This window comes from Gopherus evgoodei, chromosome 4 (genome assembly GCF_007399415.2).
Source record: "Gopherus evgoodei ecotype Sinaloan lineage chromosome 4, rGopEvg1_v1.p, whole genome shotgun sequence".
NCBI classification, from domain to species: domain Eukaryota; kingdom Metazoa; phylum Chordata; order Testudines; family Testudinidae; genus Gopherus; species Gopherus evgoodei.
Window position 1 is genome coordinate 95,025,389 of NC_044325.1, and position 20,874 is coordinate 95,046,262.

General features: G+C 38.7%; 1 protein-coding gene across 1 annotated transcript in view; it reads right to left on the reverse strand.

Moving 5' to 3' along the window:
* The window catches only part of DCDC1 (doublecortin domain containing 1), a 426,134-nt gene that overhangs the window by 40,512 nt on the left and 364,748 nt on the right, over window positions 1-20,874 (reverse strand). Inside the window, 6 exon segments of the mRNA XM_030562124.1 lie at window positions 5,444-5,651; window positions 9,450-9,653; window positions 11,052-11,237; window positions 11,909-12,079; window positions 15,666-15,780; window positions 20,060-20,263. Of these exon segments, the coding sequence (XP_030417984.1) occupies window positions 5,444-5,651; window positions 9,450-9,653; window positions 11,052-11,237; window positions 11,909-12,079; window positions 15,666-15,780; window positions 20,060-20,263 (1,088 nt within the window).

The following is a 20,874-nucleotide window of genomic DNA, read 5'->3' on the forward strand; positions in this document are numbered from 1 at the left end:
AGGGAGCAGTTGCCCTGGGGCTGATTTAAAAGGGCCTGGGGCTCTGGACGCTGTCGCCGCTAGTGCAGCACCAGCAGTATCCGGAGCCCCAGGCCCTTTAAATCAACACAGGAGTCCTGGGCAGCATGGGCCAGGGCGCCTGGAAGGGCTGGTTAGGGGATGCTGGCCCCCCAACTCCGCCCTTTCTGCCGGAGGCCCCACCCCTTACAGAGGCCAGAGGCCCCTCCAGGCCCATACCAGTAAGCATCCTGAGTTACTTTACAGTGCTCACTTTATTTTTTATTACAAATATTTGCACTGTAAAAAGATAAACAAAAGAAATAGTGTTTTTCAATTCACCTCATACAAGTATTATACAGTAACTCCTCACTTAAAGTCGTCCCGGTTAACGTCATTTCATTGTTACGTTGCTGATCAATTAGAGAACATGCTTGTTTAAAGTTGTACAATGCTCCCTTATAATGTTGTTTGGCAGCCGCCTGTTTTGTCAACTGTTTGCAGCCTGCTGGAGCTAGTTGGGGGTGGGGGTTGGAACCACGGTGGACTGGCAACCCCCCTATCAGCTCCCCTAAGTTCCCTGTGCGGCAGCCGCCCAGCAAGCTATCAATTGCCAGGCAGTTCAGCTGTCCCTCCCTGCACTGCCTGCTCCTGCCCTCTACCTTGGAGCTGTTCCTGGGAGCATACTGCTTGCTGTGTGGCGGGGGCACAGGGGAAGAGAGGTGCTAATATCAGGGTGTCCCCCTTCCCCCGCTCTTGTACCTTATTGTCACAGAGAAGGGGGCGGACATGCATGACCGGCGCTAGGGGTCTGAGCACCCTAGGCGCACGGCATTTTCGCCACCCCAGGCACTGGTCCCACGGCTCCGGTGGAGCTGCCGCTGTCCTGCCTGCGGACGGTCCGCTGCTTTCGCGGATTCGGTGGAGCTGCCGCAGTCGTGCCTGCGGGAGGTCCACCGGAACCGCACGAGCAGCCGACCGTCCGCAGGCACCACTGCGGCAGCTCCACCGGAGCCGCCTGCCGCCCCCTCTGGCAAAATGCCACCACCAATAATTCTGGCGCCCTAGGCAATTGCCTAGGCTACCTAAATGCAAGCGCCGGCCCTGGGGACAAGACAGGGCTCAGGATGGAGAGAGCTTGCTGGCAGCAGCTGCTATCTCAACTTGCTGATCTACTTTAAAAGGCAATGTACTTAGAGTGGGGTCAGCGTACTTAAAGGGGTAATGCACTTATCTCTCTTACACACGGTGTGTGTCTCTGTCTCTCTTTGCCATGCTGTCTCCCCTCCCTCCATTTGTGCTGCCTTATAGAGTGTGAGGCTAAATTAACAACAATATGTTAAACCTTGAGGGCTCAGCCCAGTGCTAGTTCATCATTTAGAAGTAAGGCATTCCCTGGGAAATATCCCACCTTCTTCCACACTCTGACTTCACCACCTCAACAAAGCTTCACAATCATCATTGCTGTGTACTGTATTAAATTGTTTGTATAAACTTATAACTGTTGTGTGTGTGTGTGTGTGTGTGTGTATATATTTTATATATATAAAATATAGTCTTTTGTTTGCCAAAAAAAATTCCTGGAACCTAACCCTCCCCCACCGCTTACATTAATTCTTATGGGGAAATTTGATTCACTTAACATCATTTTGCTTAAGTAGCATTTTCAGGAACATAACTACAACGTTAAGTAGAAGATTACTATAGTGCAATCTCTATCATGAAAGTGCATCTACAAAATGTAGACTTTTTTACATAACTGCACTCAGAAACAAAACAATATAAAAACTTTAGAGCCTACAAGTCCACTCAGTCCTACTGCTTGTTCAACCAGTTGCTAAGACAAGCAAGCTTGTTTATATTTACAGGAGATAATGCTGCCCAATTCTTATATACAATGTCATCTGAAAGCGAGAACAGGCATTCACATGGTACTGTTGTAGCTGGAGTTGCATGGTATTTATGTGCCAGATATACTAAACATTTATATGCCCTTCATGCTTCGACCGTTCATTCCAGAGGATGTGCTCCCATGCAGATGATGCTCATTAAATAATAATATGTTATTTAAATTTGTGACTGAACTCCTTGGAGAGAATTGTATGTCTCCTACTCCATGGTTTTACCCACAATCTGCCATATATTTTGTTTTATGGCAGTCTTGGATGACGACTGAGCATATGTTGCTGGATTTAAAACACTTTCACTGCAGTTTTGACAAAATGCAAAGAAGGTACCACTGAGATTTCTCAAGCTAGCTATAGCACTTTACCAAAGATTTAAGAATTTAAAGTGCCTTCCAAAATCTGAGATGGATGAGATGTGGAACATGCTGTCAGAAGTCTTAAAGGAGCAACACTCCAATGCAGAAATGACAGAACCCAAACTACCAGAAAAGAAAATCAACAAACTAAACATGCATCAGTCCACACTGCTTTGGTTTGTTATCAAACAGAACTCATCATCAGCATGTTAAATGTCTACACAATTGACCAGTCAGAATTCCTCAACATCTGAAGATTCATTAATGCCTATGATCTTTGCATCAGCACCCAATTGGAAAGATTTGATGACATTCAGCACACTCTAACTGGGTCTCTGAGTGTGCCTGGAGAATACTATTGCATATGGTTTCTGAATGACAACTCTAGCAAGACACAAGTGCACAGCTTCCACCTTGCCAATCACCATCAGGCCAAGCAAAAACTCTGGGGGATGGTACTATCCTTGAATATTTTGAACATCTGGTGTACCTTGGGGTCACATTAGACTGAACACTAACATTCAAAGAGCACACTGAGAAACTGAAAAAAAAAAGGAACTGTGAATCCCAGAAACTGGCCACTACAAAATGGGGAGCTGACCCAAAGACACTCTGTTATTCAGTTGTGGAGTACTGTGCTCCATTATGGTCATTCACACAATGCACACAAAATAGATACTGAACTCAATCAATCCTGTAGGATCATCACAAGGACTTTGTGCCCTTAGGCACTGACCTCGAATGAAAACACTTCCATATTCCAAATCGAGAGAGAGTTGGGGTAGCAAAGACTGGTGACAATATGGCCAACTGGAAACTGGAAAAATGAGCCCAAATGTGAAACACTAGACAAACACTTGAACACTGCCTGATGCAGTACACCGTGTCAACATCCTGTATCCCTCAGGAACTATTTGAGATAAGGGACAACACGAGGTCTTGGCTGAAGTTTTGGAGTGACATGCTATGACAGTGGACACACAAAAAAAGGATCTGAGTCTCTAAGAATACATGGTACCATCAGAGGAGGCAGTTGAACATAATCTGAGTAAACTATGTAACATAATACTGTTGTAAAAAGCATGAACATCATTCTGGGATGTATTAGCAGGAGTGTTGTAAATAAGACACAAGAAGTAATTCTTCCACTTTACTCAGCACTGATAAGGTCTTATCTAGCATATTCTGCCCAGTTCTGGACACTGCACTTCAGGAAATATATGTATAAATTAGAGAAAGTCCAGAGAAGAGCAACAAAAATGATTAAAGGTCTAGAAAACATGACCTATGAGGAAAGACTAAAAAATTGGTCTTGTTTAGTCTGGAAAAGAGAAGACTGAGCAGGGATATAACAGTCTTCATGTGCATAAAGGTTGTTATAAAGAGGAGGGTGATAAATTGTTCTCCTTAGACACTGAGGACAGAACAAGTAGTAACGGGCTTAAATTGCAGCAAGGTAGATTTAAGTTAGACTTTAGGAAAAACTTCATAACTGTAAGAATAGTTAAGCACTGGAACAAATTACTTAGGGAGGGTTGTGAAATCTCCACCACTGGACGTTTTCAAGAACAATATAAACAAACACCTGTCAGGAATGGTCTAGATAATACTTAGTCCTGGTTCAGTGCAGGGAACAGGACTAGATGACCTATCAAGGTTCCTTCCAGTCCTACATTTTTATGATTCTATGCTGCAGATTAACCTGTTCTCCTGCCAGTGATTCTTGTCCAATCAAGAGCATTCTTATATGAGTAGTTTGAGCATCACCAGTCACAGAACAAAGCAAAGCGGTTATGTCTTGCCAGCCCTAAGAGTGTGATACATAAGGTTAGTAGGCCATTATTCATTGCACATAGTAAAGCAATCAGCAGATGTTAATTTAGACATTTCCAATGATAATTGGATTTTTGTGTGTAGAAAACTGATATTTATGAATATTGACTTATTCAATAAATAATATACTTTCCCAGTTTAATGAAGTATTTAAGCATTTGTTCAACTTTAAGTGAGTAAGTCCATCTCTATTTAGGTAAGCACTTAAGCACATGCTTAATGCTCACTGAAGTCTTAAAATTTAAGCACATGCTTAAATTCTTTGCTGAACTGGAGACTTTATAAGTGAAGACATCTAGTATTTATAGGAAAATAGGCCCAAACAGAAGTCCAGGAACTGAATGTCTCCAGACTTTGGGATGTTAAAAATTGTGAACCTGAATTTCATGGCTGAGGTCCATCTCTAGTAATTAATGCAATTCAAAAATAGAACTACTGTCTAACAAACTGCAAATTCACTTATTGTTAAAAAGCAGTTTAACTCTTTTGATGAATCTGTTCAAAAATCTTTACTAACTCACTTGATAGAATAATAAATTAAAAATGCATCTATAATCTCAATTCTCATTTAATTTTTATAACATTAAAGAAATCAATCCTTACACATTTATATATAACAGCAAACCCAAAGATAAACTATGATTGCCAGCTAACATCAGTTTATGTAAAATAGCTCAAAACCTGGTATGAAATGTATATCACCCTGCATATAAACAGTAGTCATTTAACTGATTTTGCAATAATCTGGCATTTATTTAATGCAAGATTAACACAATAAGTCTGATTTTCAAATCAGGGTAATATGGAACAACAGCACCTAATTCGCCTGCACAATTACTTCAGTTGTTTACATAAAGATGATCACAAGTAGCAAATTAGGCAGCAGCTAGTATGATTTGTACATACAGTAAAAGTAATTAAACTCTCAAATTAGGTTTTTAAAGATTGCTTTAGGCTTCTGACTGTTTGGAAATCTGATCTTCTAAGAGTGTGTACTTTAACTTTTCACAAATAATTTCAAAATTAAATATTTACATGTTCAGCCTAAAGATATTGTGTTATCTAATTTGCACAAGAGTAAATCAATGAGAGACTAAAGGTCCTTACTAACATGCAAAATATAAATATAACACATTTGTCAAGCTACAGCGTACTCTCATTAATCTTTTCTCTAGTAGTGTTTGTTATTCTCTAAGAAAATGGAAAACAAAGTAAAGGATTTCCACAGATAATCTTGGAAGCATATGAGCAGAGGCTTTTTTACAGCTTTTAAAAAAATCTGTTAGCTCCATGCAAGTTCATGTAGTTCAATATTAATTTAACTAAGAACTTTTTGATTTGACCTTTTACCTTCCGTATGCAGTGCAGCCCCACCTTCAGCACTGTCAGTGATTGCAGTTCTCTCTTTATAGTCTTCTTCTGAGTCACTTTGTCTGAAACACTCATTTACAGCCCATGTGACTAAATCTGGTAGGGTAAGCATTAGGATTCCATCACTGGTGTATAGTCTGCAGGCTTTCCTGGTAAGTTCCAGTTGTCTTGTACACATGGTAAGCAGCTTAAAAAACACCAGCAACGATAAAACAATGGAATGATTAATCACTCAAAGGTGAAATTCTTCCTTCTGCAGGGGATTTACGTGGGATTTAAGTAGTGCATAAACCTGTGCTGCACTTTTACATAGGGGAGAAGTTTATCAATAGTGAAAACCAGTCTCATTTTATTAGATATGTTCTAACTCATTTGCGAACAGGAGACAAGTTGGATGATCTAAAGAAAAAACCCAGCAACCTATTTTAATTTGCCCTTCTATTAAAATTTTAGAAACATATAATAAAATGCATAGAATATAATGACCAATATCTCTGAATATGTTTTCAGTCTAGATGGAATTTGGCAGAACAAAATATTATGCCATGAGATAATACTGGCAAATCAGTCTCCTACATGTTTCTTAATAGCTAGCTCCAAATTCAAGTCCTGTAGCATTCCATAATGCCCTCACAGAACCCTAATTTCCTTAGATGTATTTGAGATACACAGTATGCCAAAAAAATTAAAGTTATCTACATTCATAACATAAAATGTTAAGCAAGATCTCATGTCCTACACAGCACATTTGATGTAAATATGTGGTAGATCCCTAAATTATGTGGTAAGAACCCCAGAACAGTATCACTCCCCACACTGAACCCTCCTTATAACCTACCCTACTGCAGTACCATTAAGTCCCTTGTTAATTTATGTTCAGATTCAATACTATTTATTTCATATTACCCTCCTCTTGCCCCCTACCACTTTCAATGTGCTACATCATTTTATTGTGCATTATAGATTTGTCAGGGACCCTGCTGGAGGTTTGGGGTTTTGGCAAAGGCATAATGGTGGGGGTTTTGGAGGTTTTTTTGGCAACCAGAAAGCAGATGAGGCTTTTGAGCAGGGATAGAGACAGCTTTAAATTTAGGAGGGGGAATTAACTTCCTCATTTCCCTCTTCAAACCTTGATAACTAGATATCCCACCCCTCTTCCCCAACCCAGCCCAATATCTTCCACTATATTTAACAAGCAGGAAGAAATACATAAGCTTGATATTTCTGTTAAAATGATCATCATTGAAATAGTTAACAATATTGACGCCCACACTTCTCAGAGGTATTGTTTCAGACTTCCTACATATTCAGACAGACATTATTGGATTGGCTTACAATGAGTTCACACTTGAAAGGTTACCTTTACAACCCATATGGGCTGGAATTTTAAATGATTTTTCCTTATATGAAAGTTTAGATTCTGGAGCACAATTGTATGCAACAATTTCAAAAAGAACAATTATGTTGCAATTTATGTGCAACCATCAGTGCATTTTACATGGGGTTCTGGTGTCAAATATATGATAAAATAACACCAGTGTAGTCGGTACTCCAATGACTTTCTCCTAGAATACGAATGGCTGTCACCCAAGTTGGAGTTATCATACTCCAGCCATACTAGAGTGCAGAATGATTCATCCTTTTGCATAAACCTTCCCAAAAAAATCTTAGTCCACCTTCAAAGAAACCCCTACTTGCCCAGGAGTGACATGCAGAGATATTAACTCCAGGTGAAGTCTCTTTCTGCCAAAACTGGCAGGGCTTATAGTAAAGAAAATAACTTGATAGGTGGATTGTAACTACTGATTGATCTTTAGCAGGAATAATGGAAGCCATGTTCTATATTTTCAGGCTCAGAATATTAGGAAGGTATGGGCTCGTCAGATGAAATCTGTTTGCATAAAGACAGTGGGAACCAAAGACGAATTAGAGGAATTGATCAGTCTTTTAAGATGACTGGCTGATATACACCCATGTCCCTCAGAGGTTCCTGACCTACATTAATTACTGAAAGAAATGTGATTCAATGTATTTTTATAAATTTTATTAAAACTATTAAACAAAAAAGATTAAAACCAAGAAGACATCTCACAAAAGCTAAACTGCTATTAACATTATAAACTAAGAAAGTAATAAAACTATCACACAAAATCAAATCAATAAATCAGCAAATTAATCTCAATAGTGGATTGGATTTAAATTATCAAATTAACACAAAAATAGTCAATCATTACAAGTTCTAGGAAGGGATTTAAGGAGGTTGTTGTCCTTTTGATTATAAACTGAAGAACTGTATCTATAACTTGGAAATGGGTAAATGTTTTAACACTGTAACTAAGTTATCTAGTGCCTAACCCACAATTTGAGCTAATTATAAAGCTTCCTCATTATTTCAATTCTTATGTGGTGACTAACTCTTTCCCTCACCCCCAACTGAGATATAATATAGACTTTACAAGATACTTCTGCAGTAGTTCAACAACTCTGATCTGGTGACAGTTTCAATTCTCTTAGGACTTGTAAACACAGGACACAGAAAACACTTTAAATGGATAGGCTCTCTCACCAGTCCACAGAAGACTGATGTCACATTAAACTCTGTTTCAGGCTCTTGCTTGAGGACACAATTTATTAGTCAAACAGAAGGTTGGGGAAAATAACAAAATAAAGTAGTTTCTCTGTCCAACATGGGCTACAGTTGCCAGAGGCTTTTCCCTCACCTCTCTCAGCCCTTCCTGGTCCTACCTGATCCAAGGAACTCCTGCAGGAGACCTACCTACTCTCTGCAGTTATGTCCCTCAACTGAGCTTTTGCTGGCCTCTAGAACGACTAGGACCCAGATCCTCAATGGCATTTAGGTGGTTTGTTGACCCAAAAGACACGGCTTCTCAGCCACACACTTGATTCTTATAGTTTGTGAATTTTACTTACTCCATCTTCCAGTGCCTTGCTCCAAGGCCTTTGGGCAAATCAGTGTAAGGCCTACTTTGGCACCATGCAATTTGGTCCAGTCAGGTTTGAATTAGGTCATCCTTAGCTAGCATCAATTTTGGGAAAAGACCTGCTTAAGCCAGAAATTTTTAAAATATTTGGTCTTTTGCACATCACAGAGACTATAAGCCTCTGACTCCCAAAATATCAAAACCAAAGAAGCTGATATGGGTCCTATCTGTATGAAAAAGTCTTGCAATGAGACTGTCACCAATTTACAGAAAGTATGATCCCAAAATCTTGTAAAAATTTCCAGAGTTCCAACAGTCAGTCACAATATTAATCTATCAGCAATATTAAAAAATAAGCTTGAACATCTTGTGCTCAGTGTCATCATTCTTCTCATAAACAAGACAATTTACAGTAATTTTCCATTTTGGAACTGGGTTATAAGTCAAATAATTTATCTTTAGAAATTTCCATGTCAATAGAGAAAACTTACTTTAAAATCTCTCAAGATTAAATTAAACTTAAACAAAAATGTTTACATTTTATATAAGGTCTATATTCCCATATATGTTATTTCTCTTAGAAGAATCACCACTGATCATAAACAGAAGAAGGAGGCTGTGTTTGGGTCCAGATTAGAAGAGTTTGGGTCGGGGGCTGAACGAATGCTAAATTCATGTCTGACAATGGCAAAATCTCTTAAAATGTTCTCCTGCAATTATCAGCCTAAACTGTGGAAATATTATAATTTCAAGTGTTATTGCAAGATTTATGCCATGAAAATGTTTTATCATACTGGGTCATATCAAAACTGAATCTGGAGAACAGGTTCCTACAAGCCCTGGATCAGACTGGGAAACAAACCCATAGGGTAGAACTAAAATTTGTGAATTCAAAACAAACACCTCAGCAATTCATGATGAAGGGAGATTTAGCTTTGAGATTCTGGTTTGGGTTCATCTTGGTCACTGATAAAGGCTGCTTGTCTTTGCCAATACTATAGACATTATAATTATCTCTGGGGATGATTGTTACTAATACTTACCATAGGGAATGTGCTAGCAATGATTAACTGACCATTTTGGTAGCCAGCTCCATTTCTGTATGCAATTATTTTCACTGCTTTCTGGTTTATAGCTGCAGAGATCTTTTCTGAGATTGTTTGTATGGAGGTTTCGGTCCGCAAAGATGCTAGAACTTCTTCTAAATAATTCAAGGTATTTTCGGCTTCTAATGTGGATAAATCAGTCTTTAAGATAGGAAAGAATCAGATCCAATCAGGCTGCTGCTTTTATTAAATCAATACTGAAGTGAACTTCTTTCAATGAAGCTCACAAATTTAATTTAAAATTTATTCAGTCAACACTACATTTATTGAATTATAGAATATACTAATATCTACTCTGAATGTACCTTTGGTGATCACACCAAATCTCCAGGGCTTTCTGGTAGCTATGATTTGTTAAAGATGACAAGAGATGGCTAAAATCAAATTTTGTAGGAAAGCTAATGAGACATTCATGTATTTCTTTTAAAGATCATTGAACATATCTGTACACGCAACTGTTTAGGTAAAGATGAAACAGTTTTCAAAAAATATCTCCCCTTCTTCAGTGCAGAGCTCCTATTAATTATTTACTCTTAATACTAATATCTATAGGAGTTCCACATGTGCAGGCAAGAGACAAATATGCCCTGTAACATGTTTTAATGCTAACAGGAAAACTATTCTAAAATTTGGTATAGCACAAAATAATATTTATCACATTTATATCCCTAATAATAAATCTGCCACTCTTTTGACTTCCATTCAACAAGAAAGATATTAAGAAAAAGACAACAATAATTTTATACAGATTTTAAACTCGGCAATTAGTACATTCCCAGAATGAGAGACAGTGGTGGAGACTCTGCATACATGTCACATGCCACATACTGCAGCAATGACCAATTTATGACACATGTATTAATTAGCAGGAACATGCAAGGTTCTTTTAGAGCATCTATATTGCTGAGTGAGTAGAACCGCTCCCCCTCCTTCAACGCACTTTCTTCTGGAATTATGGGCAGTCATGTCCTCTCAGTATAGGATCAATGGTGGTGGTGAGAACTTACACTCACTACCCAGAACTGGAATGAGTGGTGTGGGGAACATATTGACAGAGGCCTTTAGTATCCCATAGGAATACCTGAAGAGGAAGGAAGCAGGTCAGACTTTCAAAAGACTCCCAACATCTCCCCCAGTGTAGCCATGGCCACTGTTCCTCTGCATTCAATCAATGGCCTGAAAAGTGCAGCCTCTGGAACACTGAGAACCTGATCTCAAAAAACTAGTGGTTGATTGTAAACATCCTACCCCTTTTCCAGGGCTGGAGTCCAAAGAGAGGGGATATACCATTCCACTATTAATCCATGGGTACCATGATAATATCCACACTGGCCCCATCCCCACTGACACCTCCAAAACCTTCCTGGTCTGTTCATCAGTGAACAGTAAAACTAAAAGACTATATGAAGGTTTACAGTTTGTTCAAGTGAAGATAGCAAAGTTCTGCAGTAGTCTAACAATGTACTATGAACATTTTCAGATTATTTTATAATCCTGAGTCTACAGTACAACTAATCGGAGAAATTAAAAAATACAAACCTTCATCACATTAACACACTTAAAAGGCCCCAAGGAGAAATGATTTGCTTCCTCAGAGCCAGAGGCACAGAAGAACATGCTACCAGTGGGTATTTTTTTCAGTTCTTTCTTTCCTCTTATGGCCCTTGTACAAGCCAAACATATCATGAACTTCTGCTTTCCACTGGGTGAAAGAAAACAGTAGCCCTAAAAAGAAGGGGAAATAATGATTTCAGTGCTTTAGAGTGTCTAGATGTGCAACAGTTCAGTTATCTAATTACTTCCTATAAGCATTCAAGATTTCCTCAACACAAGTCCACCTTTGCTAACCTTCCTGATGCTGCCAGTTAGGATATATGAATAGCTGTTGTTCATTTGAAATAAGACAAGGACACAAATGGCTTTGGATCTTCAGCTCTCACCTCTGGACATTGCAAAATGGAACTGATGTTGGAACAGAGCAACTATGACATCAGAGGAGAGTAACTGACAATGTATTCTTGCTTATTACAAATCTATGGATTAAAGTGACATAAAATTTGACTAGGGATTTTATCATCATTTAACCGTGTCCTGTTTCACAGCCATGATGTCATACTTAGGAAACAGAAACGTCTACAGACATACCTGCTCATTATATTACTTTACAAAGTACTTTTTTTTGATAGCAGGAAGAGAAGATTATGCACTGACATCTGAAGTGGAGCACCCACAGGGACAGCTCCCAAAGAAAAAGTGAAATATTTCATCTGTCCATTTCAGATAAATATAAATATATAGGTATACACATAAACATTCTACACAGCCTTTTGACTGCATTGATAGTGGATTAAACTTCCCTATGTCAACTTTACATACCTTAAAAATATATTACTTACTGGCTGGTCTATTTTTTCTCTATTGGTTACAGAGAATGTGCAAACAGAAGCATGATTTGCTGCTGTGATTTCTTGATCCAGTACTGTGCTGTAAAAGGCACTAAATACTCCTGCATTTTCCATGTAATGCCACTTTTGATTGGCAGCCCCATTGCTGTATTCTTTATATTTCTGTCAAAACATAAAAAGATAAATCCTATTCCTACACTATAGCATTCTGCTATTCAGTATCTGGCATGACTGCCTTGTGCTGTTAAAAAAAAAAAAGCCTGTGTTTCACATGAGACTTTAAATTCTCAAGTCCTGTCCATTCTGTGTGGACACTAAACATCTCATGACACTTTAAGTAAAAGTAGGTATTTGCCTCAGTATCTTTGACACATTTTCCCCCTGAACTCAGTGTTGTATGGTGGATTAGCTAATCTTCTGCCATGGAGGTGGCTACATTTCAGAAGTGGTGTATGTACAGAAGCAGTTTTAAAGTACTGTGCGATCCTTTGGGATAAAAGGGGTGCTAGAAACATAAAATACTGTTAATAAAATAGACAATATTAGGTGAGTGAAAAAGTGAAACTAATCAGCATAGGTGGTCTGCCATCAACATCTTGCTGTCTTTAAACTGGGATCTTCTTTCTGGGATCTGCCATCATGGCAGAAGACCCAAATAACCCAACGAGGTCATAAGAGAACAGAAGACAGGAAGGTGGTTAGGGTGTTAGCCTAGGACTTAAGTGACTGAGTTTCAATTCCTTACTTCATAATGGACTTCCTATGCAACCTTGGGCAGGCCACAAAGGTTAGATTAATTAAATGGGAGTTAGGTGCCTAAATCCTGTTGAGGAGCAAGACTTCTGTGTCTCAGTTTCATACCTATAAAATAGGGATAATAGCATTTCCTGACCACACTTGGGTTTTGTGAAGACAAATGCATTAAAGATTGTGAGGCACCCTGATGCTACAGTAATGGGAACCATATATATTAGGTAGCTAATGTTGATTCCTGGGAATGAAGTTCTGGGAAACTCTCTGATGTACTGTTTCCTTTGGAGACACTCCTCAAATTAAAACAAACATTATATCTTAATTATTTACAACAAACTTGTATGTGACTAAGGAGAGAAACAGAAAAAATGTCAACAAACTAAGAAAGTTGAGGGAATAGAAAAAGTTCCAATTCACAGTTGGAATGAACTCAGTGTGCATAGGAGACTCTGCTTTTTAATGTAACCTTGCCTAAAATATTCCTTAGCTTGAGTCAAAGTTCTTGTGTTTCCCTCCTCAAATGGTCAGAGCTTTTCAGAGGATCCTAGGTTTTGGGGTAATTCACAGATATATGCCAACAGTAGGGATCTCCGCTGACAATACTTAAAGGAAAAGGAAATATCCATTCATAGAATCAATGTATTTAATTTCTGTGGCTGTTCCCTATGTAATTATATATATAAGCCTCTGGAAATTTCCACTACATGCATCCGACAAAGTGGGTATTCACCCACGAAATCTCATGCTCCAATACGTTTGTTAGTCTGTAAGGTGCCACAGAACTCTTTGCTGCTTTTACAGATCCAGACTAACACAGCTATTGCTCTGATACTATATATCACATGTCATTCATTACAGGCCTATTGCTATTTTTCAAAATATGTCACATTGATATTTTTTCCCAGTCTTTTCAGTCAATGCCAGAATCCCAAGAGCATATTTGTATAGACAATATTTTATATTATAGTTGGCGTGACAGTTTCTGCTGGTCTAACAGGCATTCTTTAATACTATGCAGGTAAAGAAATTTAAGTACTTAGAATCACTTTTGGCATATAAAATTATTTAATTCATAAAATATATACATATAAAACCCTCCAGGGAAAATAAGCCATTTCAACAACAACTTCGTCACGCATGGCAGCTTGCTGCATGAAATATGAATGAGAAGCCATATGGAATTCAAGATTTTGAAAAACCCTCAGACTATTGTTTGGAGTTCTCAAAAACCACGAGTTCATGAATCTTTTTTTCTGTAATTTAAAACTCTTGGGGTCAATTCAGAGGGGAGCATAAGTAAGTCCTGAAAGAGTCTAAACTGAAGTAGCTGGTATCGCCTTCAACATGTATGTTACATGAAAACAGACTGCCTCTTGTCTCCCTTTGACCCACATTCACTTACCATATCACCTCTACAATTTGTCCAATGATTCTGAGCTTAAGTGAGGCTCAGCTGGTATAACTCATATATCAAGGAGCCAGAATAGAAGAGTTTACTGAAGCTAGCAGCTAACAGGAAGATGTAAGAAGATGTAAGTTAAAGCAGGCTACCCTCTATTTTACACCTTCTCATCCCTGCTTCTGGCAATTACTGTGTAAGTTACAACAACAAAGTCCTTTACACATCCTTACACAGGTGTAATAGGTCTAAAGAAAGTCTAACTCAGTGTAAGGGAATCAAAGTGTCAGGAAGTTTAGCTTACACCACCTTACACTTCACTTCAGGGTTTGGCTAATTGCTTTGCAGTGATTTATTTTTTTAAAAACACAACTTCCTAGCATTTTCTTTACCTGTGTATTAGTGATAATAAACTCCGAAAAACACAAGAGGCTGCCTGATACATGTCAATATCAATTCCATAATTATTTATGTATCCCTTTCTCTGCTCTCTTTTCCCCCCATCTACCTCTACATTTGTTTTTCACTCGTCCACCTCTGTTCCATTTTCAAACTATTGTTTCCTTGGAAATAGTCCTCTGAACACAGTATGATGGAGAGCATTCAAAATTAGGCAAAACAAGTTCAGCTATTCCCAATACAAAGACATTAAGGGTATCCATAAAAGATGTAGAATGATTAATAATGTCTCTGCTGAGCAAAAAGCTGAAAACAATGGGCAAAATAAGCGAGTCTTCCCTTTTGATTTTAGAGAGTGCAAGAATGGCAGCATCCCTGAGAACAACTGGCATATACAAAGAACTTAATTGAGCTGACTAGGGAAGGTCTCACCAGACTAAATTTAACATTTCTCACTTTTATTATATTGCATGAACTTTAAAATATTTGTCACAAACCAAGGGCCTGATTCTGCAAACTGTAATGCATGTGACTAATCCCTTTGATGTATATTATTATGTAAGTAATTTCCACCAATGGGCCTTAACTGCTGCAAGAAATAAAAGATAAAGTTTTCATAAAAAGAGTGGAAGCACACACAAAATACTTGAACAGCAAATTGGTTTCCAATAAAAACTAGTTTTGAGGAAAATATACTGTACGTATTCTATGAAACTGATTGTGCTACTAAAAGTCAGCTTGTGATAGCTTTTATCCCATTGACTAATGTCATAAAGGCATTGACAGAGATAATGGCAATGGTATTCGGTAGTAGAGAACGAAGCTGTAGCCTACATTTATCAGTTGCGTTGAAGACTTAGTGAATGATTCTGACATGCTATTACTCACAATTCAATGTGCCGACTTTAAATGCTCCTTACTTTAAAACTAATACGCATAAAATTTCACCTTGGCATTTCTGGACTCCAGAATGTAACTTTCATGTTGTTTTGATTGTTAATTTATTGGATACAATTATTTTAAATCTTTGCAACAGCTGTAGCCCTTGGATTTCCTGTGTTATCTATAGTATACAAAGCACTATTCAAAGAAAATATGATTCAAAGCTGAATCGGTATCTGAATGCAACTGGACCCTGGGCCTACATCTCGGTGTACAGCATGAATTTTTGTCTCTTGTTTAAATGCAATCTCTTACCTGCAGAACAACAGCACACCTTTTCATGTCCAGAGCACATTTTGAATATCTAGGCTGTGTGCTGGGCATTGACACTGCTAGCACTAGATTTGGATCAGTCATCAAATGAAATGTCCTAAGAACAGAAAAATAACAGTGACACTATAATGTAAAAATGCAAATATTTTTATAGATTACCTAAATTCATTAGGCTTTCTTTTAAACTACTCTTACAGCTAGAGAACATGAGTGATGCCACAGTAATGCACACTTTATGAAGAAGTCTTGACAGAAGGATTATTAGTACATACCAAAATGCTGACATAACCCTTGGTGGGTTTGGTTCACAAGGATCTAGCTCATTTTGATTTTCAGATTTACCCCAAACCCTAAATTCAAAGCACAGTGTGAGTAAACCAATTACAAACTTGGTGAGTTTCTCTCTTTCTTCACAAATGCTCTGGCACTATCCCTTGCCTGACAGAACACCCTCTTCTTTTCTCCAACAGAATCTGCCTCAATCCTGCATTTTCGGGAACCGCCCTTTCCTCCTCTCGCTCTCAAAAGAAGGCTTCAGGACCAAAGACAGGAAGATATGTGCATGCACCTCTCCACCTTCCCTGATTACGCGATAACTAGAGACACTTCTCCTTTGACCTGGTGACATGTCAATGGCATTTTATTCCCATTCTGACATCTTCAGTGGGCTCCCAGCTGTTCTCTACCCCTTCCTGAATGCTTAGGGGTTTTCCTGCTAGCATGCAGTTCAGTCTGGGATAATTTCTCATGCACAGACTTAAATACAGCCAATGAAGTACAGTAGCATCAACTGAACTAGGATTAAATGCTGTTCTCCACATTAACACGAGAAAAGCTTATCTAACGCAAACAAGTTCTTATAGTCTTAACTTTACATCCAACTAATAGTACATAAATCACTGCCTACTACAAGATACATGAGAAAGCTCTGTATTCTTAACAGCATTCAGAGTCCTGCATTGCTATGTGAAGGGCAACTCTCCAGCCATACCCAATACCCCTTCTTAAAAACAACAGAACCTCCATGTGCAATGCTGCTAGCCTCTCAGATGCAAGTTGAGCATGTCCGGCTGGCCACCCATCTGCTATGGATATATAGGGGAAGAAGCTTGCCTTGCTAAAACCACAGAGACTCCAAATGGGACAGCAGGTCAACTACCTGGCTCCTGGAGTTTTGGGGGTGCCTCTAAAGACAGAAGAAAGCGAGGTGAAAAAGAGAGAAAAGAGCACTCATTCTGCTAGGAAGACACTTAAAAGTAAAGAGGGGGAGTCTGGTCCTCTTGGTGGGAGAGTGATAATGTGGGATCAGAAGCTTTCTCTGCGTTTATACCAAAATAAGCATTCAGGCCAATTTCCCTTGGCGTTAGGATTTGATGCAAAATGGTTGCAAAAGCTGAGATATAATAGATTTTTGGGGATATCCACTAACCCTTTTAATACACAGACAAAATAGAAGGATTTTCAAGAACATAAGAATGGCCATACTGGGTCAGACCAAAGGTCCATCCAGCCCAGTATCCTGTCTGCCAAGAGTGGCCAATGCCAGGTGCTCCAGATCTCTCTCCTGCCATTCATCCCCACCCTCTGACAAACAGACGCTAGGGATACCATTCCTTACCCATCCTGGCTAATAGCCATTAATGGACTTAACCTCCATGAATTTATCTAGTTCTCTTTTAAACCCTGTTCTAGTCTTAGCCTTCAACCCTGTTCTAGTCTTAGCCTTCACAACCTCCTCGGGCAAAGAGTTCCACAGGTTGACTGTGCACTCTGTGAATAACTTCCTTTTATTTGTTTTAAACCTGCTGCCCCTTAATTTATTTTGGTGGTCCCTAGTTTTTATATTACGGGAACACGTAAATAACTTTCCCTTATTCACTTTCTCCACACCACTCATGATTTTATATCTCTATCATGTTCCCCCTTAGTCTCCTCTTTTCCAAGCTGAAAAGTCCTAGCCTCTTTAATCTCTTCTCATATGGGACCCATTCCAAACCCCTAATCATTTTCGTAGTCCTTCTCTGAACCTTTTCTAATGCCAATATATCTTTTTTGAGATGAGGAGACCACATCTGTATGCAGTATTCAAGATATGGGTGTACCATGGTTTTATATAAGGGCAATATGATATTCTCCGTCTTATTCTCTATCCCTTTTACAATGATTTCTACATCCTGTTTGCTTTTTTGACTGCTGCTGCACACTGTGTGGACATCTTCAGAGAACTATCCATGATGACTCCAAGATCTCTCTCCTGATTAGCTGCAGCTAAATTAGCCCCCATCATATTGTATGTATAGTTGGGGTTATTTTTTCCAATGTGTATTATTTTACAATTATCCACATTAAATTTAGTTGCCATTTTGTTGCCCAATCACTTAGTTTTGTGAGATCTTTTTGAAGTTCTTCACAATCTGCTTTGGTCTTAACTATCTTGAGCAGTTTAGTATCATCTGCAAACTTTGCCACCTCACTGTTTACCCCTTTCCCCAGATCATTCATGAATAAGTTGAATAGGATTGGTCCTAGGACTGACCCTGGGGAACACAACTAGTTACCCCTCTCCATTCTGAACATTTACCATTTATTCCTTCCCTTTGTTCCCTGTCTTTTAACCAGTCCATGAAAGGATCTTCCCTCTTATTCCATGAAAACTTAATTTACATAAGAGCCTTTGGTGAGGGACCTTGTCAAAAGCTTTCTGGAAATCTAAATACACTATGTCCACTGGATACCCCTTGTCCACATGTTTGTCGACCCCTCCAAAGAACTCTAATAGATTAGTAAGACATGATTTCCCTTTACAGAAACCATGTTGACTTTTGCCCAACAATTTATGTTCTTCTATTGTCTGACAATTTTATTCTTTACTATTGTTTCAACTAATTTGCCCGGTATTAACATTAGACTTACCAGTCTGTAATTGCCGGGATCAGTTCTAGAGCCCGTTTTAAATATTGGCATTACATTAGCTATCTTCCAGTCATTAGGTACAGACGCTGATTTAAAGGACAGGTTACAAACCATACTTAATAGTTCCGCAATTTCACATTTGAGTTCTTTCAGAACTCTTGGGTGAATGCGATCTGGTCCCGGGGACTTGCTACTATTAAGTTTATCAATTAATTCCAAAACCTCAATCTGTGACAATTCTTCAGATTTGTCACCTACAAAAGCTCAGGTCTAGGAATCTCCCTAACATCCTCAGCTGTGAAGACTGAAGCAAAGAATTCATTTAGTTTCTCTACAATGATTTTATCATTTCTAAGTGCTCCTTTTTTATCTCGATCATCCAGGGGCCCCACTGGTTGTTTAGCAGGGTTCCTGCTTCTGATGTACTTAAAAGATATTTTGTTATTACCTTTGGAGTCTTTGGCTAGCTGTTCTTTAAACTCCCCTTTGGCTTTTCTTATTACATTTTTACACTTAATTTGGCAGTGTTTATGGTCCTTTCTATTTGCCTCACTAGGATAAGAAGACAATTCTGTGTTCTTGGGATCCAAGCATAATCTGTTGTACTGTATGCTTTGTCCAATATGGAGCCTTGAATTAGGAGATTAAAAGGGGACGGAGCAGATGAAGACAGACACTTTTCTCTGTATTCAAGACTACTGTTTTTATTTTATACTGCTGGTGATTGAACAGTGCAGTTTTTCTCTCTTTACGAGCCCACAATTTGTTTAATGTATCCTTCATCATTCTGCTGCAGTGGATTTCACTTCTCAGGGGACAGAAGTGAAGAAGGAAAGAGGAGTAGCGTACTGTACAGCAGTGTATAAAGCTAGTGGCATTTTAAGCATGCTCAGTATGTCATTGCATTAAAAGGCAAATGACATATGCATGCTGAAGTTTTCCTTTTCTCTTTTTGAAGGACACAGTGCTTCTGGATTCCTCAAATCCGCACTGGTCTGGAGCTCTAGCAGCAGTGCAATACATTGCCTCCTAGAATCCATATTTTAATCTTTTTGATTTAGGATGAGTGGATTGTGGGGAAGAGAGCACTTCACACTGCTGTCTCTCTCCCCTGTGGTTGAGTTAAGGAGCCCTCATGGGGGTGGTGAGGGTTTCCCTTGATTGGAGGGATTGTTGCTTTGCTATAAGTCTTTTAAATCTATCTATCTATCTTCAGCTTGCTACACTAGAGATTCATTTGTGAGATTCTTTGCTTTAACTTAATGGTTAGTAAGACAAGAAAATGATCAAAGCAGAACTATTGAAACCCTAATAAAAATCCTAAACCTAATTCTTTCCCACCCAATACACTAAAAATAACTTCAATAACTAGATAACAGTCCACCTAATTGTGTTTTAATGTATGATACAGAAAGCTTCTCTTTATAACATTTAGTCTCATATATCAGCGAACATGCTTGTACCTGTCATGATCTCTCCATATCCAGCGCTGATTGGTATCATCAGGTTTCTTTTCCACCAAAACAACTTCAGTCCCAGCATGCAGATTAGCATCCTGTACCCCCAAAACAAGCCCTGGGAATGCACAGTTTATAATCTGTTTGTCTCTAAACTCAAACTGCTGATGGTGAGCCTTATGCAATTGTGCAGTCAGCTTTGGTTGAGGTCTAAATAAACAAAATTGTACTTAGGGTTAGAAAAATACCCTGTTAACTAACATCAGTTACACACAACACTTATGACAAGTAGATTTTGCAGGATCTTTGTTAACTTGTCTGATTGTTTTCTTAACTATAGAACAAATGACCAGGAGTACATCAAGGGACTGGGTATGTGAGGGCAGGGAGAGGAACAGAGAGGATGGACAGAGGAAAAAGTAGAATGAAAGGGCTAACATAGGGAAAGCTATTTCCAAGACAAAGGTGAAAAGCATCCCGGCACTCATTGCCAGTTCTACTAGACTACAGTTCTACTATACTGGCTTCCTGAAAAGGCACAAAGAGGCAAACATCACCTTAATTTGGTTGTGTTTGTCTCTATCTGCTTCTGTAAAAACTAGAACAAATGTGCTATGGGTAATAAGGACTAATTTGAAAGTAGTCCAGCATGCCTCTACATCCTTGACTTTTAAATAGTCATTCTAGTAAATCTAGTTACATGCAGGTAACACGCAGATAAATAGCACGCAATTCTGAACTTCACGGAAATAAATGAATACATCCTAAAGTTATGGGGGCAACAAATTCCAGAACAGTAGTCCTCGAGTGAGCCCAAATGA